Source organism: Podarcis muralis, chromosome Z (genome assembly GCF_964188315.1).
Source record: "Podarcis muralis chromosome Z, rPodMur119.hap1.1, whole genome shotgun sequence".
Lineage (NCBI taxonomy): Eukaryota > Metazoa > Chordata > Lepidosauria > Squamata > Lacertidae > Podarcis > Podarcis muralis.
Genome location: NC_135673.1, coordinates 24,623,647 through 24,644,091, shown reverse-complemented (window position 1 = coordinate 24,644,091; position 20,445 = coordinate 24,623,647). Strand labels below are relative to the sequence as shown.

General features: G+C 44.0%; 1 protein-coding gene and 1 long non-coding RNA gene across 5 annotated transcripts in view; one reads left to right on the top strand and one right to left on the bottom strand.

Annotated features, from left to right (window-relative positions):
- The window catches only part of LOC114588923 (uncharacterized), a 41,584-nt gene extending 28,485 nt beyond the window's left edge, over positions 1-13,099 (bottom strand). For 3 of the 4 annotated variants that reach the window (XR_003704547.2, XR_013391370.1, XR_013391371.1), the window contains exon 1: positions 12,735-13,006. This is a non-coding gene — a long non-coding RNA (uncharacterized LOC114588923). The other variant, XR_013391372.1, reaches the window with a different exon arrangement.
- Positions 13,100-13,121: 22 nt separating this feature from the next.
- ALG13 (ALG13 UDP-N-acetylglucosaminyltransferase subunit) lies at positions 13,122-18,442 on the top strand. Its single transcript, XM_028714716.2, has 4 exons — positions 13,122-13,311; positions 14,954-15,116; positions 16,181-16,319; positions 18,308-18,442. Exons 1-4 carry the CDS (start codon positions 13,231-13,233, stop codon positions 18,414-18,416), a joined length of 492 nt encoding a protein of 163 aa, XP_028570549.2. The 5' UTR covers positions 13,122-13,230; the 3' UTR covers positions 18,417-18,442.
- Positions 18,443-20,445: the final 2,003 nt, after the last annotated feature.

The window sequence follows — 20,445 nt, the reverse complement described above, 5'->3', positions numbered from 1 at the left end:
TATCTGCAAAGCCATCTGTGTTAGGTGTGTAACATTTCAGGGACATGAACTAATCTCAGCTCCATTTTGCAATCTAGCCTAGAAATAAAATCCCAGAGGGTATTCTACTATATAGCATTCATCTGCCAATTCCCCTCTCTCCATGAAGTGCAAATTCCCCAAACCTGAGCCATGCTAAAATTAGCAGTCATACACACACTCGTGCTTATGACAATAACAAGACCATGTTTCATCCAACACTCTGGAAATTATGGTGTGTTTTGTTTTGTTTTCAAACAAAAGATGGGTGAATCTGTCCATTTCAGTTTCTCCTCCCAGTTTCTCATTTTTTCCGTTTAGTTTGGTTCTCCACATGTCCATATTAGTTAGTGATTTATTTACTGTATTTTTAAAGTCCTTGTGAAAATTCACCAGCATTTTAGTGGAAATTTCTCCTAATATACACATTTGTATACAATTTTGCCCAATACACTTTTTTTTTGCAAAGCAGTTTTCCCTAACTTAATATGTTTGTGTATATTATTTTTTACTAATATTTGCATTGTCATGCACACTTTGCTGCAGTATACGCAGTTTTGTACAACATTAATTGTCTGGAGATCTGCATTGCAAAATTCAGAGATGACTGGGTTTGCTTATTGTTCTGGAAAATTTGAATGAGGCAGGTTTGCCTTTAAATGCTAATTTCCCCTCAACCACTATTTTTAATACACACACATGGTTCATTCTTGATGGGGTGTTACTTTTCCCTTGGGAGTTTGGGCTAATATTGTGTATGGGGTGGGGGACTACTAGAATACAGCTGCTCCTATTTATATCCATAGCACCAGCTTTATGCAACCCTTTTGATAAGCAATTATCTCTGTGCAACCTAAGCTCGGTTTCCAAAGCACTGAAAGAAAGCCAAGGCCATAGTATCTGCTTTGCATGCAGGTGTTCAACACAATGAGTTCTTTTTCATATACTGTAACCATCAGAGAATTTCCTGTGAGATTCCCCCCCCCCCTATTGTAAATTTTAAAAAACTTCACTGTATATTAAACTACATATTGTATGCAGGATTAATACTTAACATTGTCAGAAATTACAATCCTATTTATCATTATAAATATCCATATTTTCCTGTCTAATGTATTGTGTCCTTTAGTGAATTAGGGGAGGTTGGTCACTGCATAGTGTGAACCTTCGAAACACCACGCTGGGGAATGTCAGGTTGGGATGAAAAATCAACCAAGTGCTCCAGGCACCTAGACCAATATTGCCCCTTGATCTGTATATGGGCAAGGTCCATTCTTCAGTCCAGTCTTTTATGTATATTCCAAGGAGGTGATAGGGTGGGAATCTCCTTATATTGGGAATACACCATGTGGTTCCAAAAAACATTCACCTTTCTTTTGGGACAGGTTGTTGTTGTTGTTGTTGTTGTTGTTGTTGTTCATTTGTATCAATTCTTTATTTGCAAAATGTATACACTCATACACACACCCCGCCCTGGCTCTTCCAATGCATTTGGAATATCTCAGGGCAGCTTAAAATATAATTTACATACAACCCCACAAAAGGAATCAAACAATCAGAAACGGGCTTGGCAGAAAGGTTTGGATTTCGTTTAACAGAGAAGTTTTAACCAATCTGGGCAGGAGGGGGAGTAGGTGGGTGGAGAATTGTAAGAGGGTGTCAGGTGTATTTTCTGAGTAAGGCAGAAAGGAGCCTCACTGCCTTTACAGATGCAGGATGGGTACTGTAACAATGTGAGGTTGTCATCACTTGTCTGCACCCAAGCAAACATTCATAAATCCTTTATGCACAGAAAGGATACCTCAGTTTGCCCAGAACCTCCCATCACACCTGGTTCGTGAGGCCATAGGTGGCAGCTATCCAAAACATTTTCCCTCTCTAGGCTTAGAGCCCAGCATCCTAAGATAAGCATAGTACAGCACAGATAAGCATAGTATCAAAGCAAGCCAGTTAGCATATATCAAAGCAAGGAGACATAGACATACCATATTTTTCGCCCCATGGGATGCACCGGCCCATAGGACGCACCTAGTTTTTTTTTGGGGGGGGGGAATAAAGAATTTTTTTTTATTCCCCCCCCCAGGTGCGGGGCTGGGGCGGGGGAAGCCCGAGCTTCCCCCGACCCCAGCCCCCAGAACAGACTGCTATCCGCAAGCCATGGAGAGCTGCGCGACTTCGCGCAGCTCTCCCACGGCTAGCATAGAGCTGCACGAAGCCCAAAGCCTGGGGCCTGCTGAGCTCAGCGCGCCCCAAGCTTCTGGGTGTAGGCAGTTCTCTGCAAGCCGTGGGAGAGCTGTGCGATGTCGCGCAGCTCTCCCACAGCTTGCGGATAGCTTCCTGAAGCCTGGAGAGCGAGAGGGGTTGGTGCGCACTGACCCCCCTCGCTCTCCAGGCTTCAGCAAAAGCCTGCATTCGCCCCATAGGACGCACACACATTTCCCCTTCATTTTTGGAGGAGGAAAACTGTGTCCTATAGGGCGAAAAATACGGTATATGAGCTCATTCTTGCCACAACTACTCATTAGTTTTTGGGGTTATCCTGACTACCAAGATGACATTTGCAGGCCTTCTGGATCATTTCACTTCGGTTCAACACACTATTTTTCTGCCTAAGAGGAAGTATAAAGTTATGCTCACAGACAGAAGCCAACCAAGCGGGAAGCTGAATCTTACTTCAGGACTAGGGACAGACAAGATGACAACATCTACTGCACTGGTCTTCAACTGGTAGGTTGGGGCCACTACTAGGGAGTGACCTGAAGTAAGGTGGATAGAAGAACAGCACTACCACCATACAAACACTTGGTTTAAAAAGAAAAAAGAAATGGGTCCTCAAATACATGCTTGATTTAAAGGTGAGTCCTGGGTAGGAAGAGGCTGTACCCAAGGCAGCAGGTTAGCTTTGTCCCCCAGCAGAGAGAAATGCCTCAGTGGAAGACAGGGGTGTAGCTTGGGGGTGGGGGGCTGCTGGGGCGATGCACCCAGACACATTTTTCTGGGGGACACTGGCAGGGTGGTGTGAGGAGGACACAATAGGCACGTGCCCTTCCAATCTGTCTTATTGCCCTGGACGCCATGAAGAAACAGTCCGTCACTGGTGGGGGAGATAGGAAGCAGAAGACTTGTTCCATCATCTTTACTGGGGCACCAGCGCCATCAAGGACCACTGCCCATTAACTGTGTTCAACAACTGTTGAAGAATTCATTCCCGAGTTTGATTCCACCCCCCTTCCCTTCCTACCTCTATTCCCTTCTCTGCCTTTTAAAAAAATAAAATAAAAAAGCCTTCAGGGGAGGGGCTGTCTTGCTTTAATTAAGTGCATATAAGCCACTTTTGGCAGGGATGCGGGTGGTGCTGTGGTCTAAACCACTGAGCCTCTTGGGCTTGCCGAAGGTTGGCGGTTCGAATCCCCGCAACGGGGTGAACTCACGTTGCTCGGTCCCAGCTCCTGCCAGCCTAGCACTTTGAAAGCACATCAAAGTGCAAGTAGATAAATAGGTACCACCCCAACGAGAAGGTAATAGGCGTTTCTGTGCGCTGCTCTGGTTCGCCAGAAGCGGCTTAGTCATGCTGGCCCCATGACCCAGAAAAACTGTCTGCGGACAAACATCAGCTCCCTTGGCCAGTCAAGCGGGATGAGTGTCGCAACCCCAGAGTCATTCACGACTGGACTTAACAGTCAGGGGTCCTTCACCTTTTTTAAAGCCACTTTCAGCCAAAGAGTGGGAAGCAAATGCTCTAAATAAATAATGGATAATAAGGAAATGTTGCACAGGCATGTCCACTCTGCCTGACAGGAGCTCTCCAGGGGTACAGGCTACCTGAACCTTTTCACTGAAGATTCTGGAGGCTTCTTAACCAGGTAAATGTAAATTACCATCAAACTGTTGGTTGTACTCCATTGCAAGGCAGATTTTCTGCAGAATGAAATGTGCATTGCCACTGACCTATATGACAGGGCCTTTTCAGATGTGGTTTCCCGGCTGCGGTATGCCCTCACTAGTGAGGTGCACTTGTCTCCATCATTATTGATGTTCAGTAGGAATGTGGAAATATTCCTGTTTACCCAGGCATTTGGAGGTTGAGGAATACTGTTCCTGGCAATGGCAAGATCATGGAATGGAAGAATGTTTTTTAATGATAACTCATTTTTGATGTTTTTAATTGTAATCATTTTTAGACCTGATCTGACAGTTTTAGAATGTTTTACTTTGTCTTTGCTTCTAAATTGTGTATCAGTTTGCTGCTCTGGGCTCCTTGGGCAGGAGGGGAGGGATATAAATTAATTAAATAAATAGATAGATGATAGATAGATAGATAGATGGTGACTCTTCAGACAGCAATAATGAAACAGCTTTGGAGAAGCAACATGGAACAACTAATAAAGCAGAATGGCGTGTGGATGATCCAGTATAAATCTATCTCTAATAAACTATTATTGCATCAATAAGATGTTGCAAAATACACAGGGGAGGGGGAACCAATCTGGAGGACCCTTTTTTATGCTCAAGTGATGCTCACATAGACCTGGGGACAAAGGTGATCCTGGGTTGGCACATATTTTCTCTGACGGGCAGGCTGGGAACTGTTTTATAATTGGTATTCAAGGTTTTAAGGATTTCCTGGGGGATTTGTTCTTTAAAGAAGGATGGCTTTTTTCAGTGTGCCATTCACACCATAATTAGACAAAATGATGGCTTAAACCCCCAGTGGTGAGTAAACACTGTAATTGGTGCTCATTTGTGCCAGATAAATCCATAGAGACAATATCCTGGTTCTCTTCATCACAGCCACTTTAATGGGAGAGGCCAAACTAGGGGAAGATTCTCTCATATAGCATCAGCTTAGTTCTTTCAGGTAGGGATTTTTCTTTTTGGTAGGGGAGGGCAGGAGCTACATCAAAATCTACTGGAAGATCTCTGGGCAATTTGCAGTAGATCACAAGCAGTTTCCCCCTGAGTCCAAGTCGTTTAACAAGAGCAACAACTAAGACACACTCCTATGCAAGCTTACTAGTCTGATTCATAGACAAACTCTATTCTTTGAGCCTCGCTGTTGCCTTCCCTTAAACTGGAACTTTATGCTTAAGGGTGCTGGCATAACTTTCTGTTTCATAAAATTGCAAGTTAGTTTCTTTGTTGGTTTCTTTGTTTAATCATTACATAGTCTCAGTGTTCCTAGCCTATGAAATGGGAGTATAAATTGGTTGCTTTTGAGCAGGCCTTGATGCTGTTTTTGTTTTGTTTTTAGTTCTGCATTAGGATCTCCGATCTGCCATCACACAGATGTAGATTAATACTTGGATAAGGTCATTCCACAGCATGACACATGGGGTGCACTAATGCCTCTAACACCCTCAGCTACTGTTTTGCATCAAGCCTGGTTGGTGGAGCTCACTGCTCAAAGTAGATCCTGCAATCCTGAAATCTGCCTGTCACTTAATGTAAAGCACAAAGCTCATTGATGGTGCTACATTTATGCAGGATTAAAAACAATTGTTGGAGCAGGCGTAGTCAACATAATGCAACTCCCAGAAGCCCAGGCCATTGGGCATGCTAACTATGGGCTGATGGGAGTTGTAGTCCAGGTCCAGGAACATGTGGAGGGCACCACGTTGGCTACCCTTGTGATGCAGTATGCACAATTCTAACACATTAACCTTGCCTTTCCACAATATGGGAACAAGATGGTTATAACAACAATGGTGACACCCCTACTAAAGCATTCATATGCCACTTCATCAACAGCCTATGGAGAGGCCCGGGAACTGTAGTTTGCTAAGGGTGCTGGGAACTGTAGCTGTGTGAGAGGTTGCCTAATAATTCACAGTTCCCTTTACCAAACTGCCAGAATTCTTGGAGGGGGAGTCAGTCACGACTGGACCTCATGGTCAGGGGTCCCTTTACCTTTTAACCTACTGCAAGGGGCTTTCAGAGAGAAAGGAGCATGGCACTTTCTGGTGTTTGAGGCAGGTGGAGAAGGATAAGAGATGGTCACAGACATAGATGTGTTGGGGTTTAAGAGGGGAAAGATGGAGAGGGAGCCATGCAATTGAAGGGCATTTAAAGTATGTTGCACAGGATCCGTGCGCAGAGAAGAAACCAGTTTAGAATGCAGCATGGTGTGCATCTGTTTGACAGGGTTGCAGGGCAAATTTTATATGGGATAATGAATGCGGAAGAGACACAGAAGAGAAGGTACTTCTCCCAAAAGCTGAAGTAATGCACTGTTATTTAGTCTGATTTACTGTACTTAGTAATCAGCAGTAAGTAGCACCATGGTGAAGAATTAAGGATCTTAACTCCGATGAAAGAGCAGAGCTCCTGATCTGAGACAAAACCGCCAGCAAAATAAGATCGCCTCAACAGCATTGACAAGCCACCATAGAATCTGGAATGTTAATGAACTAAACGGATTCACTCACCTTGACCACCACGGTTTGTGTATGGAAACAAACACACATCACGGTATGTAACACTTGAAGCTAATTAGCACCTTGGGGCAAGTTGTTTACAAACAGAAAACAATAAGGAACATGACATATATCCCCAGCAGTGCACTGTGCGCTACTAATCCCGAAGTCAGCCAGATCTTTTTCTTTGCTATGTCTTTGGCCTTTCCCATTTTTAAAGGAATGAATCATACTCAGTGAATCTGCTCAAAAGTTGCCCCAAGCACCATTTTGGCAAGGTCTGGGTAAGACATTCTCATGTCCAAGGCGAAGGGCAAGACTGAGCCCTCTCCCCTTTCTACATACAGAAGCCAACATACAGATAGCACCCCTACACGCCCCAAGGAAGATAAGAAGGTACCTTGTATTGTGATGAGTCGGACCATTGATCCATCTAACTCAGTGATGTCTACACTGACTGGCAGTGGCACTCTAGGGTTTTAGACAGGGGACATTCCCAGCCCTTCCTGGAGATGCCAGGGATTGAACCAAGGACCACCTTCATGCAGATCTCTAGCTATGGGCCATGCTGGCTGGGGCTGATGGGAATTGGAGTCCAAGATTGCCCGGAGGGCCACAGTTCAGCCATGCTTGGGCTACACCTCTACAGGCTTTACCCAGGCTAAGACTTGCTCTTTGAGATATGTGATGGGACACAGGACCACAGGAAGTTATCTTATAACAAGTCAGAACATTAGTCTATGTTCAGTGTTGTCAACACTGACTGGCAGCAACTTTCCAGGGTTTCAGTTGGAGGGCATTCCCAACTCCAAGTAATATTGTGGGGAATCGAACCTGGGACCTTCTGCATGCAAAGCATGTTCTCTACCACTGAGCTATGGCCACTCCAGGACAGCCCAAAATACAAGTGAGTTAACATATAAGACTGCATACCCCAATGTATGTTGGACAGATAATAGGGTCACTGTGGGCTTCACAATCTGGTCAAGGGAGAAAGGCACTGATTGACACTTTGTCTAAGGCTAACTTTGCTCTGCTACGTGAGCAGTCACTGTTCTGTGGAATAACATTTTCTTCATAGCTGCCAATTCAGAACCCAAAATGCACATATGAGACTTGCTTTTCAAAAAAAAACCCCCATAACTAACTGCATCAAGCTCTAAACCTTAACAGAGGGCAATTTGCTTCTATTTGAATCAAGAACAGTCACTTTTCATTCCAGTTTTAAAAGGATGCACTGCAACAAGAACAATCCCTTCAGAGTATGATGACAAGAGCTGAAGTAACTTTTGCACACATTTGCAGCCTGAACACCAGCACTGAAAATCAATCCTCCTTACCTAAGCTATAAGGAGGCAGTGGCAGGGCAAATGAACAGAGAGGAACAAATAATTTTTCGTGCACTTGGTGTATGAAGACTGTGATGATCGGTTCAGCAATGCACACCTACTGCGTAGGAATGAGAAAGGAATTTGATTCAGACCACATATTTAAAAAGGAATCTGCCACCCCTATGGATCCTGCTGCCTGAGGCAGTTGACTCAACTTGCCTCATGGGTGAGCCAGCCCTGCCTACGACCAAATGTTGCAACAGTGATAAGTCCTGGGTTTCTTCACTGTTTCAGCCAGCCAGCCATCATATCCTCCCCCAGAACACTCCATTCCAGCCCCCAGCCCCTCAACAGTCAGCCAGCGCTCTGTGGCCTGCGAGCATACTCAGTTCTCATCTGACTCACTTGATTTTCTTTAAGGTTTTCTGTACTTCTGCAAACTTGGAGGTCCCTCCAAGCCTGCTACTAATTCCTACTTGTGCTTGGATAAGCAAATGCGCTCACAACTCAAACACTGGAAATAGTGGGAATGATACGACTTAAGGCTACAATTGGGGTATGCTGCTTATGATAGCTCCCTCCCACCCACTCAGATTACTTGGAAATAGAAACGCAAGATCTACCCACCTTGGAAGAATGGCAGATGCAAGTAATAGACTATATGGAACTGGCAGAAATGACCGGCAGAATCCGAGATCAAGGAGAAGAGCAGGTGGAAGAGGACTGGAAGAAGTTTGAAGTCTATCTACAAAAATACTGTAAAATTTATGAATGCTGAGGGCTCTGAAAATGAAATGAAGGGGTTTCTAGCGATTAAGATAAATAGATTATAAAGGGAGGGATAAAGGTTTAAAATGAATAATTAATGATCTTGCTGAACTAATTTTTAATGTAGAATACAAGAAGGGAAGGCGGGTGGAAGTAAAGAGAATAAGGTTTTGAAAGTTATCAATATGAAAGAGTGTTCTTTTTATGCTAATTTTTTTCTTCTGTATTTTTCTTTTTTCTGTTTTTTCTGTTTGGATTTTCGATGTTTCCTGTTTGTTTTTTGTGATTTTTGTTGATTTTTGTTTGGTTGTTAACTTTTTGGAAAATTCTAATAAAATATTATTATTATATAAAAAAAAAGGAAATAGAAGATTAGCATATCTGGAGAGAAAGGAGGATTCTAACTCAACCCTTTCCCTGTGGTACTAGTTTTCTAGCAGCAGGGAGTACAGTGGTACATCTGGATGCAAATGGGATCCGTTCTGGAGCCCCGTTCGCATCCTGAGTAGAGCGTAACCTGCGACTGCGTGTCTGCGCGGGTCGCGATTCGCCACTTCCGCGCATGCGTGTGACGTCATTTTTAGCGTCTGCACATGCACGAGTGGCGAAACCCAGAAGTAACGCGCTCCATTACTTCGAGGTCGCCACGGAGCGCAACCCGAAAATACTTAACCTGAAGCGACTTCAACCCGAGGTATGACTGTAATTAACATCAGGGAGGACTGAAAAAATGTGTTTACTTTATTCTGCCACTGGGTGTTTAGACCAGCTTCAGTGTGAACGTTACTTCTTCTATTAAGTCTGCAGTCTGGACTTTTCATTCAGATTCTTACCCCACCCCACAAATCTATCTTAAAACAATAACAACAACATTTAGACTGAATAATAATTATTCTGAAGTAAAGGTTTACTTGTTTATATTTTTACATATTTATTTTGTGATGTTTCAGTTGGTCCATGTAACATTACCGTACCTCTGCTTGTTTTGGATTTATCCTTGTGTACAAACACTGTCATCTAGTGGATGGATAAAATTATGTACTTTCTGTCCAGAGATCTTTAATTTATCATAACCGATTAGCTGTTTGCAGGTGCACATTTGTTTTTCAAAGGGGAGAAAGTATATATATATATATATATATCTCCATAGCTTTCAAAAGCCATTGACTTTTGATTTTTATTTACTGTGTTATGCTGTTAGTGTGGTGCCTTTGCAACAGCAGCCATGATGGTTGGTGTTGCAAAGTGCTGTTCCTTTGTTCAATTTCAAACCACAGAGGCAAGGAAATGTAATGCCAGGAAAATGTGATGTCAGGTGACTGATAGGTGACTGGATTGCTTCCAAATGACTCTTAAGGACCATCTGCTTTTGGAGTTCCCTGATAGCATCGAGGAACACTGGACCAAGCTAAAAACATCCATTATTGCAGCCTGTGAACAAACTATTGGATACCAAACCAAGAAACACCAGGACCGGCTTGATGAGAATGACAGTGAGATTTAACGCATTACTGACAAGAAAAGGAAGAAAGAAATTGTGCCACTAATTAAAAAACCTATGCCAACGCTAAGGCTGAGGTTCAAAGAAGAACCTGAGAACTAAAGAACACCTGGTTGATTTAAAAACCCCCTCAAGAAACCTGGCACTTAGCCGACATTCATGATGCACCAAGTTTTTTTAAAGCCACATAGACCATCTATGGGCCAATAAATCATGGCATATGCCCCCTACACTCAACAGATGGTACCACACTTCTAAAAGATAAAGAAGCTATTACACTGTGCTGGAAAGAACACTACCAGCATCTCTTTAACTGCAACTCCCCCATAGCTGTTAAGGTCCTCTCACAAATTCCACAGAAACAAATTAGAGATGAGCTTGCAGTATCTCCAAATCCGGGAGAATTGTGTACAGCTATTAACCAAATGTAAACAACAAAGCCAGCGGAACTGATGGGATACCTGGTGAAGTCTTCAAAGTGGATGGAACTGAACTTACACAACAACTTCACAAGCTGATTGAAAAAATCTGTGAAAGAGAGGAGATCTCAGCAGCCTTTAGGGATGCCAAAATTATCAATCTATTTTAAAAATGTGATAGAATAGACTGCGGGAACTATTGAGGAATCTCTTTATTAGAGGCGGCCAGCAAAATTCTTGCAAGGATCTTAGCAAACCGTCTTCTAACAATATCCGAGGCTACCCTTCCTAATCCCAAAATGGGTTTTGACCTTCTAGGGGGACAGTGGACATGATTTTCACCACACAACATCTTCAAGAAAAATGCAGAGAGCAAAACCAAGTGATACCTCGGGTTGAGAACTTAATTTGTTCCAGAGGTCCATTCTTAACCGGAAACAGTTCTTAACCTGAGGTGTGCTTTCGCTAATGGGGCCTCCTGCTGCTGCTGCGCTGCTGGCTTGAGATTTCCATTCTTATCCTGGTGCAGAGTTCTTAACCTGGAACAACCACTTCCTGGTTTGCGGAGTTTGTAACCTGAAGCGTCTATAACCCGAGGTACCACTGTATATGGCATTTACTGACCTGACTAAGGCTTTTCGACACTGTAAATCGTAATGCCCCGTGGACTGTCCTTCTGAAAATTGGCTGCTCAGATAAATTTGTGAACATCATTCGGCTCCTCCATGATAATATGACAACAACAATCGCAGATAACAATGGCTCTCAAAGTGAACCATTCACAGTGGGATCAGGTGTTAAACAGAGTTGTGTTATCGCCCCAACTCTATTTATTATTTTCATTGCCATGATCCTACACTATGTCAAAGGGAAACTCCCCACCAGAGTAGAAATCATATATCAAACAGATAGAAAGCTCTTTAATCTGAATAGGCTGAAAGCAAAGGGTAAGGTTACCATAACTTCCATCATAGAGCTTCAGTATGCTGACAACAATGTAGTGTGTAGTGTGCACACTCAGAAGATGACCTCCAAACCATCTTAAATATCTTCGCAGAAACTTATGAAAAGCTTAACCAATCGCTCACCATCCCAAAAAACCAAAGTGCTGCACCGACAAGCACAAAAACAACCCCTCTGCAGTGCCACAAATCCAACTCAGTGGTGTAACATTGGAAAGTGTCAATCAATTCTCCTACCAGGGTTTGAATGTCTGTGTGATGAATTGAAATTAATAAAAAGAAAAAAATTAAAAAAAGAAAAAAAGGAAAAAAATCAATTCTCCTACCAGGGCAGTTATCTTTCCACAAGGGCCGACATTGATGCCGAAATCCAGCATCGCCTGAGCTCTGTGAGTGCGGCTTTCTCCCAATTGACATTCTCAGGGAAACCAAAATGCTTGTATACAAAGCTATTGTACTACCAACCTTACAGTATGCTTGTGAAACATGGACCACTTATAAACGCCATCTCCAACTCCTTGAAAGATTCCATTAACGGTGTCTCCGAAAAGTTTTATACATCACTTGGGAAGACAGATGAACTAATACCAGTGTACTGGAAGAAGCAAAGATCACCAGTGTTGAAGTAATGATTCTTCAACATCAACTTCGTTGGACTGGTCATGTTGTGTGGATGCCTGATTATCGTCTTCCAAAGCAACTACAGTGGTACCTCGGGTTACGGACGCTTCAGGTTACAGACTCCGCTAACCCAGAAATAGTACCTTGGGTTAAGAACTTTGCTTCAGGATGAGAACAAAAATCGTGTGGCGGCGGCAGCAGGAGGCCCCATTAGCTAAAGTGGTGCTTCAGGTTAAGAATGGTTTCAGGTTAAGAACAGACCTCCAGAACAAATTAAGTTCTTAACCCGAGGTACCACTGTACTCTATTCCGAACTTTAAAATGGAAGGGTAATGGTGGTGGTCAACAAAAGAGGTTTAAAGTCTCTCTCAGGGCAAATCTAACAAAATGTAGTATAAACACCAATAACTGGGAAACACTGGCCTGCGAGCGCTCCAGTTGGAGAACAGTCTTGACCAAAGGTGTCATGGTTGCTCAAACTCAGGACGCAAGGGAGAAATGTGCTAAGTGGAAGGCACGTTTGGCAAACCCTCACCATGATTAACTCCCGTCCAGAAACCTAGGTCCCCACTGTGGAGGAACGTGTGGATTCAGAATTGGTCTCCACAATCACTTACTGACTCACTGTTAAAACGGTGTTCATGGAAGACAATCTTACTCAGCTATGAGCGATCGCCAAAGAGGTGGTCAACCCTGCTCACCTGTCAAACCTGGCCAATTCTTTTTTCTCCAAGGAGCTCCAAATGGCTCTATCCACTCTTCATTGTCATCCTCACAGCAACCTTGTGAGGTAGGTAAAGCTAAGAGAAACAGTGAGTGGGGTGGAAGGTCATCTAATAAATTTCCTGGCCGAGTGGATTCCAATCCTTCACCTCTAAGATTCTTAGTCAGGAACTCTAACCGCTACCTACCACCGTCTTTTGTCTCCGCCAACCTGCGTCTAAAAGAATGGTTTCCAAACGATCTTGAATTTACCCACCGAAACAAGGAGATGCATTTCTCTACACTTTCCTATCTCTGGGCGACTTTTCCCGGCTCAGCTCTCCTCGCAAAGCATACTGGGATTACCATAGATACTGCTCGTTTCAGAAGGGCGCCGGCTTTCTGGTGCGTGGGGGAGGTTGTTGCCATCCAAGACGTTACGTGACCTCCGCTCTAGCTTTCCTTCCCTATGGTCACGACGCCTCTCCGCCGGCCATGAAATCCGCCTTTGTCACAGTGGGCACGACCAGCTTCGACGACCTCATCGCCGCCGTGACGGCTCCGGAGGCTCTGCAGGCGAGGATCTTGCACCTTCTTGCCCCCTCTCTTTTTCCGCTTTCCCCGACTTTGGCCGCCGTCGCTAGGCAACCGTCGGAGGCGAGCAATGGACGGGCGGAAACGGCCCGTGTAGCCGGCGTGGCGTCACATCCGGCGTCTTCTAGGAGTTCTGCGAGTCTTGCTTTTTTCTGAGTCCCTGTCTGGAATGTTGCTTCCAATAAGAAGGGGAACCCCAGTATTGCTCCGCACTTTGCATGGAAGGATATTGGGGGTGGGGGCGAACGTGATAGGTGAAGAAAGACAAGGGTGCAGGATGAGTCCTGCCCTTCCTCTAGCTTGGGTTACTCAGAAGTAAATTCCACAGTGATCTATGGAGGAGACAGCACTGTTCATTTACATTATAAGCAGACATAGCTTCTTTCCGCAAAACGTCTTGGAAGCAGCAGTTTGGTTAAGGGCGCCGAGAGTTATTGGGAGACACACGTACACTCTATTCCCCTCGCAGATTCCCCTCCTGGGTAGGGGGTATTACTAATTGGTAAACCGCTCTAAAAATTGGAGGTCCATGAGGGGGAACATGGGAGTGGGGTCTTCTAGCAACTCTGAGCACCCTTAACAGGTCCCATTGTACTTTTGGGGGGTGGTAGTGCTGGTGGAATGTACCTCAGTGGTGCAATCCACGTCACGTTTATCACCAGAAATAAGCACTCTTATTGTTTTAATGCAGGGCTGGGGATCCTGTGACCCTCCAGATTTCCCTGGGGGCTTCAGCTCCCATCATTCTCAGGCATACACCATTCTGGCTGGGGCTGATGGGCAAGCCTGTGCAGAGCTTGTCTGAGGCCCAGGGCAGGAGTCTTAGAATAAACTGCAAAAGCCCTGGTGGGCCTCTGTGGGTGACTTAGCCCTCTGAGGCCCAGGGCAAGTGTACCTGGCTGCCTCCTTCACGGGCCTGCTGATGGGAGTTGCAGTCCAACATCTGGGCAGCCATAGGTCTTCCATCTCTGTTTTAATGGGAGTTAACAGATACAGGTGGAATATCAGAAGTGTATTATCAGCCTATCTGTGCTTGTGTGGCCCCTGATTTAAATATGAATCTGCCTGGTCGAGCAGCAGCCTCCCATCTATGCAGGGATGAATGCACCAAAGCCTAGTGGAATAAATGGGTTTAAGGGAATTTAATTCTGCATAGGATTAGTAAGAAATCAGTACAATTTTACAGCAAAATCTCCACCATTAAGAATGTAGTGGGATTATGGGGAAACTTGCACTTTTGCACACAAATTGTCCCAGTCCTGCACAGCCACCCTGCTTGCAATACAAAGTCCAAGGCAAGCAGTAACTAATTCACAGAAAATGATATTGAATATGTGGGTTACAGATACAAGATTGCATTACGTACCTAATTAAGGTTAATGCAAATGACAGTTTTATCATACGTGATGTACACTAATTTCATTTTACTGTTTAAACATAAAGACTGTCTCTCACCAAGAAGATAGAAGCACACTGATAAGTTGCCAAATGCTCCTATATATTTTTGCAGGGCTTTATGTACTTGGAGGGCAAATTAGCTCACATTTGCAGCCTCTGATGTGCTATTCTTGCATGTAACTTAAGTCAGTACCAAGTCCGATTGTAATTTCCTTTCCCTCTACAGGTTTTACAGGATCTTGGCTACAGCAGACTTGTCCTTCAGGTTGGCAGGGGCACAGTTTGCCCTGTTTCAACCAGCACACCTACATTTACCCTGGAAGTGTTCAGGTTCAAGAACTCACTCTCTGAAGATGTGCAAACAGCCGATCTAGTCATAAGTCATGCAGGTAAAACTTCTATTTCAATGAGAAAAGTCTAGATTGGCATCAACACAGACTTCCAAAAGGTCAAGTTCAACCAAATGGCTCGCTTTGTTTGGCTAATGTCAGTGAGGTTTCAGGAGAGAAGTGTTTCCCTTGCATGTGTAAATCACTTGTCTTCCCTTGCATGACCTAATTTTGATGGCTTAATATTCTGTTTATAGAGCAGTCTATAATGAACCTCCCTGCATGTCAGCCAAGCACTCTCAACAAGCCTCTGACTTGCAAGGAGATCCTCCTGAGAGGCCTCTGAGGTGCGTTTTCTCCTGAGGAAGGAGAACTCTCCTGGGTGCTCTACATTTTACTCAATTTTGCATATGCATGTGTGGGCCCAGAACGTAGTCCCTGCATAAAAGGGGAGTCACCTGTATTGCTTATTTCCATGAAAACTCTTCCACAATGGCTGCACATGTTTACATATCCCACCACATATGGGATGTTAAACCAACTGCGCTATATCCTCACCACCACATTAGTGAGGGTTCCAAGGCTGGCATAGTTCCACATCCTTTCTGGTGTTGTGTTAGGATAACATGGGGCTTTTAATTCAGTGAATCAAAGGCCTCCCCAGATCTGGCCCAGTGCCCTTCTGAGGGGCCTTTTGTCTGGAGGGAGGTCTGCAGCATCTTACGGGCTCTTAGCCACCCTTCCACCAAACACAGGATTGCTTCCTTAATATGTGTTTTATGCCCCTCAGTTTAATGTTAAATACATCAAATTAATGAGAGTATGGATGTTTGACAAGGGCAGGCTTCAGAGGAACAAAAGCCTTCAAAAGGTAGATGTTGCTGGATATGCATTTCTAGCCCTGGTGAATTCTTGTTCACTGCTAAGTGGAATTGAATGTTGTTGCTGAAGACACACCTCTTTGCCCTGGCTTTTGACACTTGAGATGTAACACTTGTTTCGCTGATTGTAAGTTGTTGTAAACTGTTTTTAGCATTGTACTTTGATTGTTGTCACCTTCCCTGGGATCTTAGCGTGAAGGGTGGGTAATTTAGTTATTCTTCACTGCTGTTTTCCTACTACAGGTGCTGGTAGCTGCTTGGAAGTATTGGAAGCAGGGACGCCACTACTGGTAGTTGTAAATGACAAGCTTATGGACAATCACCAGTTGGAACTGGCAAGGCAGCTGTGCAGGGACGGCCACCTCTTTTACTGCACTTGCAGGTATGGATCTTTTTAAACACTGTTTTGGTTGCAAGCTTTCCTGCAAACTTACTTACTTTATTATTAAATTTGTATTCCGTACTACAGCCATAAGTCTCAGGGCAGTTCACAACACAAAGTTACAAAAACTGTTGAATCAATTTAGTGCTGCAGATCTTAATCACCCTATTTACTGGCTCTTGAGTTACCTGATGCAGAGGCTGTTTAAAGCAATGTGCATCTCATTCCCCCTAACTTGCAGGCATGGCTCTTCTTCAAGACCATTTAGTTGCCCTCCTGCAAACTATCCATGTTGACCTTCCTGGAAGCAAGGAAGCAACAATGCATGTCTCAAACTAATGGACTGTGGCAGGAAGAAGAATGTTCACAATCGAGGAGTCCTTTTCCTGCCATTAAGATACCGCACTTTTTGCATTCTCTAGCTAAAGCCAGAGCCCCAGCTTCAAGGAATAAACATTGATCCTTACAGAGATCCCTTCTTCGTTAACTTTGGAAGCAGAGTCCAGGTGGTGTCATGACTCCATTGACCTAGACGAGGAGGACTCCAAGGTGGGGATATTGTAGGAAGCATGTTCATACAGTTCCTGTTGTGCAGGAGCTAGGTACTCACTCTTGAGACTTCAAGACCCCTTCTTGGTTAGCCCTCTGAAGGTACATAAGCCCCCACCTACCTTGCAGAACTTCAGCAGGCCTGCTTCCAGTCAGTGCCTGGATGGAAGACCGCCTGAGAACCAATCAATGTAAGCTGCTTTAGATTTCATAATGGAAGAAAGCTGGGGGTATAAATGTAAGGAAATCCATGAAACACGGAAACAGGACTTAGAAGCTGAGACTTCACGAGGGTCACCTCAGCCTCCTGAGCTTGACTTCCACACTTGGAAGCTGTGTAACGAAGATACCAGAAGCACCTTTGTGGGGAGGGTGTTCTGCAGCTTAGGGGCTGCCTCAGAGAATGCCCTCTCCCAGGCCACTACCACCCAAGCTTCTGAAGGCAGAGGCACTACCAAGATGGCCTCCCCTGCTGAACCTAACACCTGGGTGCGTATTCAGGGGGATATGTGAGAAAGAGCAGCAGCTTGAAGACAACCCTTCAATAAATAAAACACCTGCTTAGTTTCCTTGTCCTCTCTCTAGGGGAAAAAACCCACAGAAGCCAAACAAGCAAGCGAATTTTTTTTTTCTTTTCTGTGTTCTTCTGAAATGTTATAGTAGATGCAGAACTACCAGTGAAAAAAGCAGCCTCCACATTTCATTCTTCCACCTAGGACTAGCAGTGCAAAATATATGATACAGAATCATTGCCACTGTGAGTTTCCCTGACTTCAAGGAGCAGCCAGTAAAGTGGCACTCAGAGGCAGGAAAACCTGCAGCTTAATGGAGTGGCATCTCACATTTTGTGTTACTGGATGTTACTAGGAAGAAGGGAAGCAGGACTACTATTTATTTATTTATTTAAAATGGTAGCTGCACATCTGCTGTAATGTGCAAATCCAGCTCATGGAAAGCTTGTGAAATTGATCATGGGATCCAGCATGGTGTAGTGGATCTAGTCTTGGTGTAGGGATTACCGTATTTTTCGCTCTATAAGACACACCAGACCACAAGACGCACCTAGTTTTTGGAGGAGGAAAACAAGAAAAAAATATATTCTGAATCTCAGAAGCCAGAACAGCAAGAGGGATCGCTGCGCAGTGAAAGCAGCAATTCCTCTTGCTGTTCTGGCTTCTGGGATAGCTGCGCAGCCTGCATTCGCTCCATAAGATGCACACACATTTCCCCTTACTTTTTAGGAGGGAAAAAGTGAGTCTTATACGGTAAATATTTGCTCAGCCAGGAAGCTCATCAGGTAATCTTGGGCAAGTCACTATAATGTAATCTGTTGTATCTTGCAGGGCTATTTATAAGGGTAAAAGAACTGAATGAACTACCTCTTCCAAAATCGTAATTTTTGTATGTGGGGTGTTTTTTTTGGGGTTATTTTTCTATAGGACCCTTCTGAAGACACTTCAAACATCAGACTTTTCAACCCTGAAGCCTTTTCCTCCTGGACAGCCAGAAAAATTTGCTGCATTCTTGGACAAAGTAATGGGCATTTGAATAAATCAGCTGGAAAAGGAAGCTCACACATTTGAAACTACTCCTGTATATATAATTTCAACATACATGTCTGCTTGCAGTGGCAAATGAAATTAAATTATGGTCTGCTTTGCAGCAAAAGAAAACCAATTCACTGACCTGTAGCTTTGACATGGCCATAGTGGTCCAGGAAGCAAGCAGTAGCAAACCCCCCCCCCCCTCCTGCCCACCTCTAAACACGCTCTTCTTTGCTCAGCCCTATTTCAAATAGGGCACAATGTCATTCAGGTTTTAGACTTTTGATTATGTTTCAGTGTTGAGTTTGCTTGAGGTTACTTTGCCATAAACCATTTAGCAGACAGTATCCATTTGGATAAGAAAATGCTTGGGGGAATAGGATTTGATAACGGGGGCTATAACATACAGGTAACTTGCAACTTAACATGCCAGGGATTACATTCCTGGCTGTCATGCGCATAAGCAAAATCACATAAAGCCAGAACACCCCTTAAAAACCATTAAAAAAATTACTCGTCTCCATGGCCTCCTCCGCACCCTCTTCATCTGCCTCTTCACCCAAACACACTCAGTGAAGGCTGCTGGCTTTCATTTTTTCACTCTGTGTGCCATTTCTGCATCATTTTTAATTTACTATTGTTATTTTTGGCAACGTGCTTAAAGCTGTGAGCACATAAATTAAATAAGTGTAAGTTGCAAGTTACCAGAAATCAGCATTAAGTCTATATAAGTACCTGAAGTGGAAGCTCAATAAAGATTAGTAAGATCTCTTATGAAAACTGTTTCTGTTAAATATATATTAGCAGTAGGCATGAGCCTTATTCATGCATTATTCACCTGTAGAGCTCTCAGAGCCCTTGCCCTGACTTTAACATTATTTGATTTTGACCTCTTACCTGCCCTTCACCCTAAGGGCTAGCACTGCATTCCAATGTCCACATGTTGCGTGTGGTTGTCTGCGAAAGAAGTGCTAAGTGCCAGCATCTGCTGAGCTTTTAACGTGACAGATGGGGTTAGCATAATTTCATGCGTAACCCCTGCTTCCAGCTGCGGTTGCATACTGTACTTTGGGCTAACCCTCTTATGCAACTGCTCAGTTTTATGGCTAAGAGTGAATTTTTGCACAGTTGGCTCTGAAACTGAGAGGAGGAATAATAGAATCACAGAACTGGAAGGGGACCCAAGGGTCATCTAATCCAACCCCTTGCAATGCAGGAATCACAGCTAAATATGATGATCCAAAGAGAAAAGATGAGGGAAATACTGATATCATACCATAGTTGGGTTGCGTTATATCTACCCTGTCCCCATGAGTTTGTAACAGGTTATCTGAATCCACCTGCAGTCTTCAGAAGTCAGATGTTTTCAATCTTTGTGACTTTCATGACGTTACCAGCTTTCATGTTAATGTGAACATCAAGTCTGAGTTCAGCTAGTCAAGCCTTCAGTGCAAACCAATCACGGATTGGCAATTTTCTGCAGAAAATGACCCGGAAGTACATCATGCAGCTCTATCTACTGCTTAAAGGAAAGATTGCTTATACAACCTGCCAACAGTTCACAGATGAAAACCAGGACCTGCTTGTAACGCCCACATCGAAGATCACAGCCCAAGCCCACCCCCCGTTATGATGCACCATGTTGCTGAAGGCCACTTTAACTGCTGTATTCATTTGCTCTAAAGAAGCTCGTCCACTGAATTTAAAGAAAAGAGGGTCCTTTCTGCTTTCATTAAAGATACACTAGAATAAAATAACATGAGGCTTGATCAATATGAGAACTACTATGGCATGGGTGGCAAAGCTTGCACCTTCCAGATGTGGCTGATCTACAGTTCCCATCATCCCCGACCACTGGCCTTGCTAGCTGAGGCTGATGGGAGTTGGAGTCCTAACAGCCTCCCTGTTCCTTGGTGTGCCTGGCAAAGAAAAGTGCAGCCCCACACTATACATTTAAAACATACCCAACACACATTTAAAGCACATGACTTCCCCTAAAGAATCCTGGGAACTGTAATTTGTTAAGGGGGCTG

What these genes read in the sequence shown, in the direction of transcription:
- ALG13 (XM_028714716.2), top strand. Translation starts at nt 13,231, where the DNA reads ATGAAATCCGCCTTTGTCACAGTGGGCACGACCAGCTTCGACGACCTC. An exon ending in CGGCTCCGGAGGCTCTGCAG is followed by an intron (nt 13,312 to 14,953) that starts GCGAGGATCTTG and finishes TTCCCTCTACAG; the next exon opens with GTTTTACAGGATCTTGGCTA. An exon ending in TCTAGTCATAAGTCATGCAG is followed by an intron (nt 15,117 to 16,180) that starts GTAAAACTTCTA and finishes TTCCTACTACAG; the next exon opens with GTGCTGGTAGCTGCTTGGAA.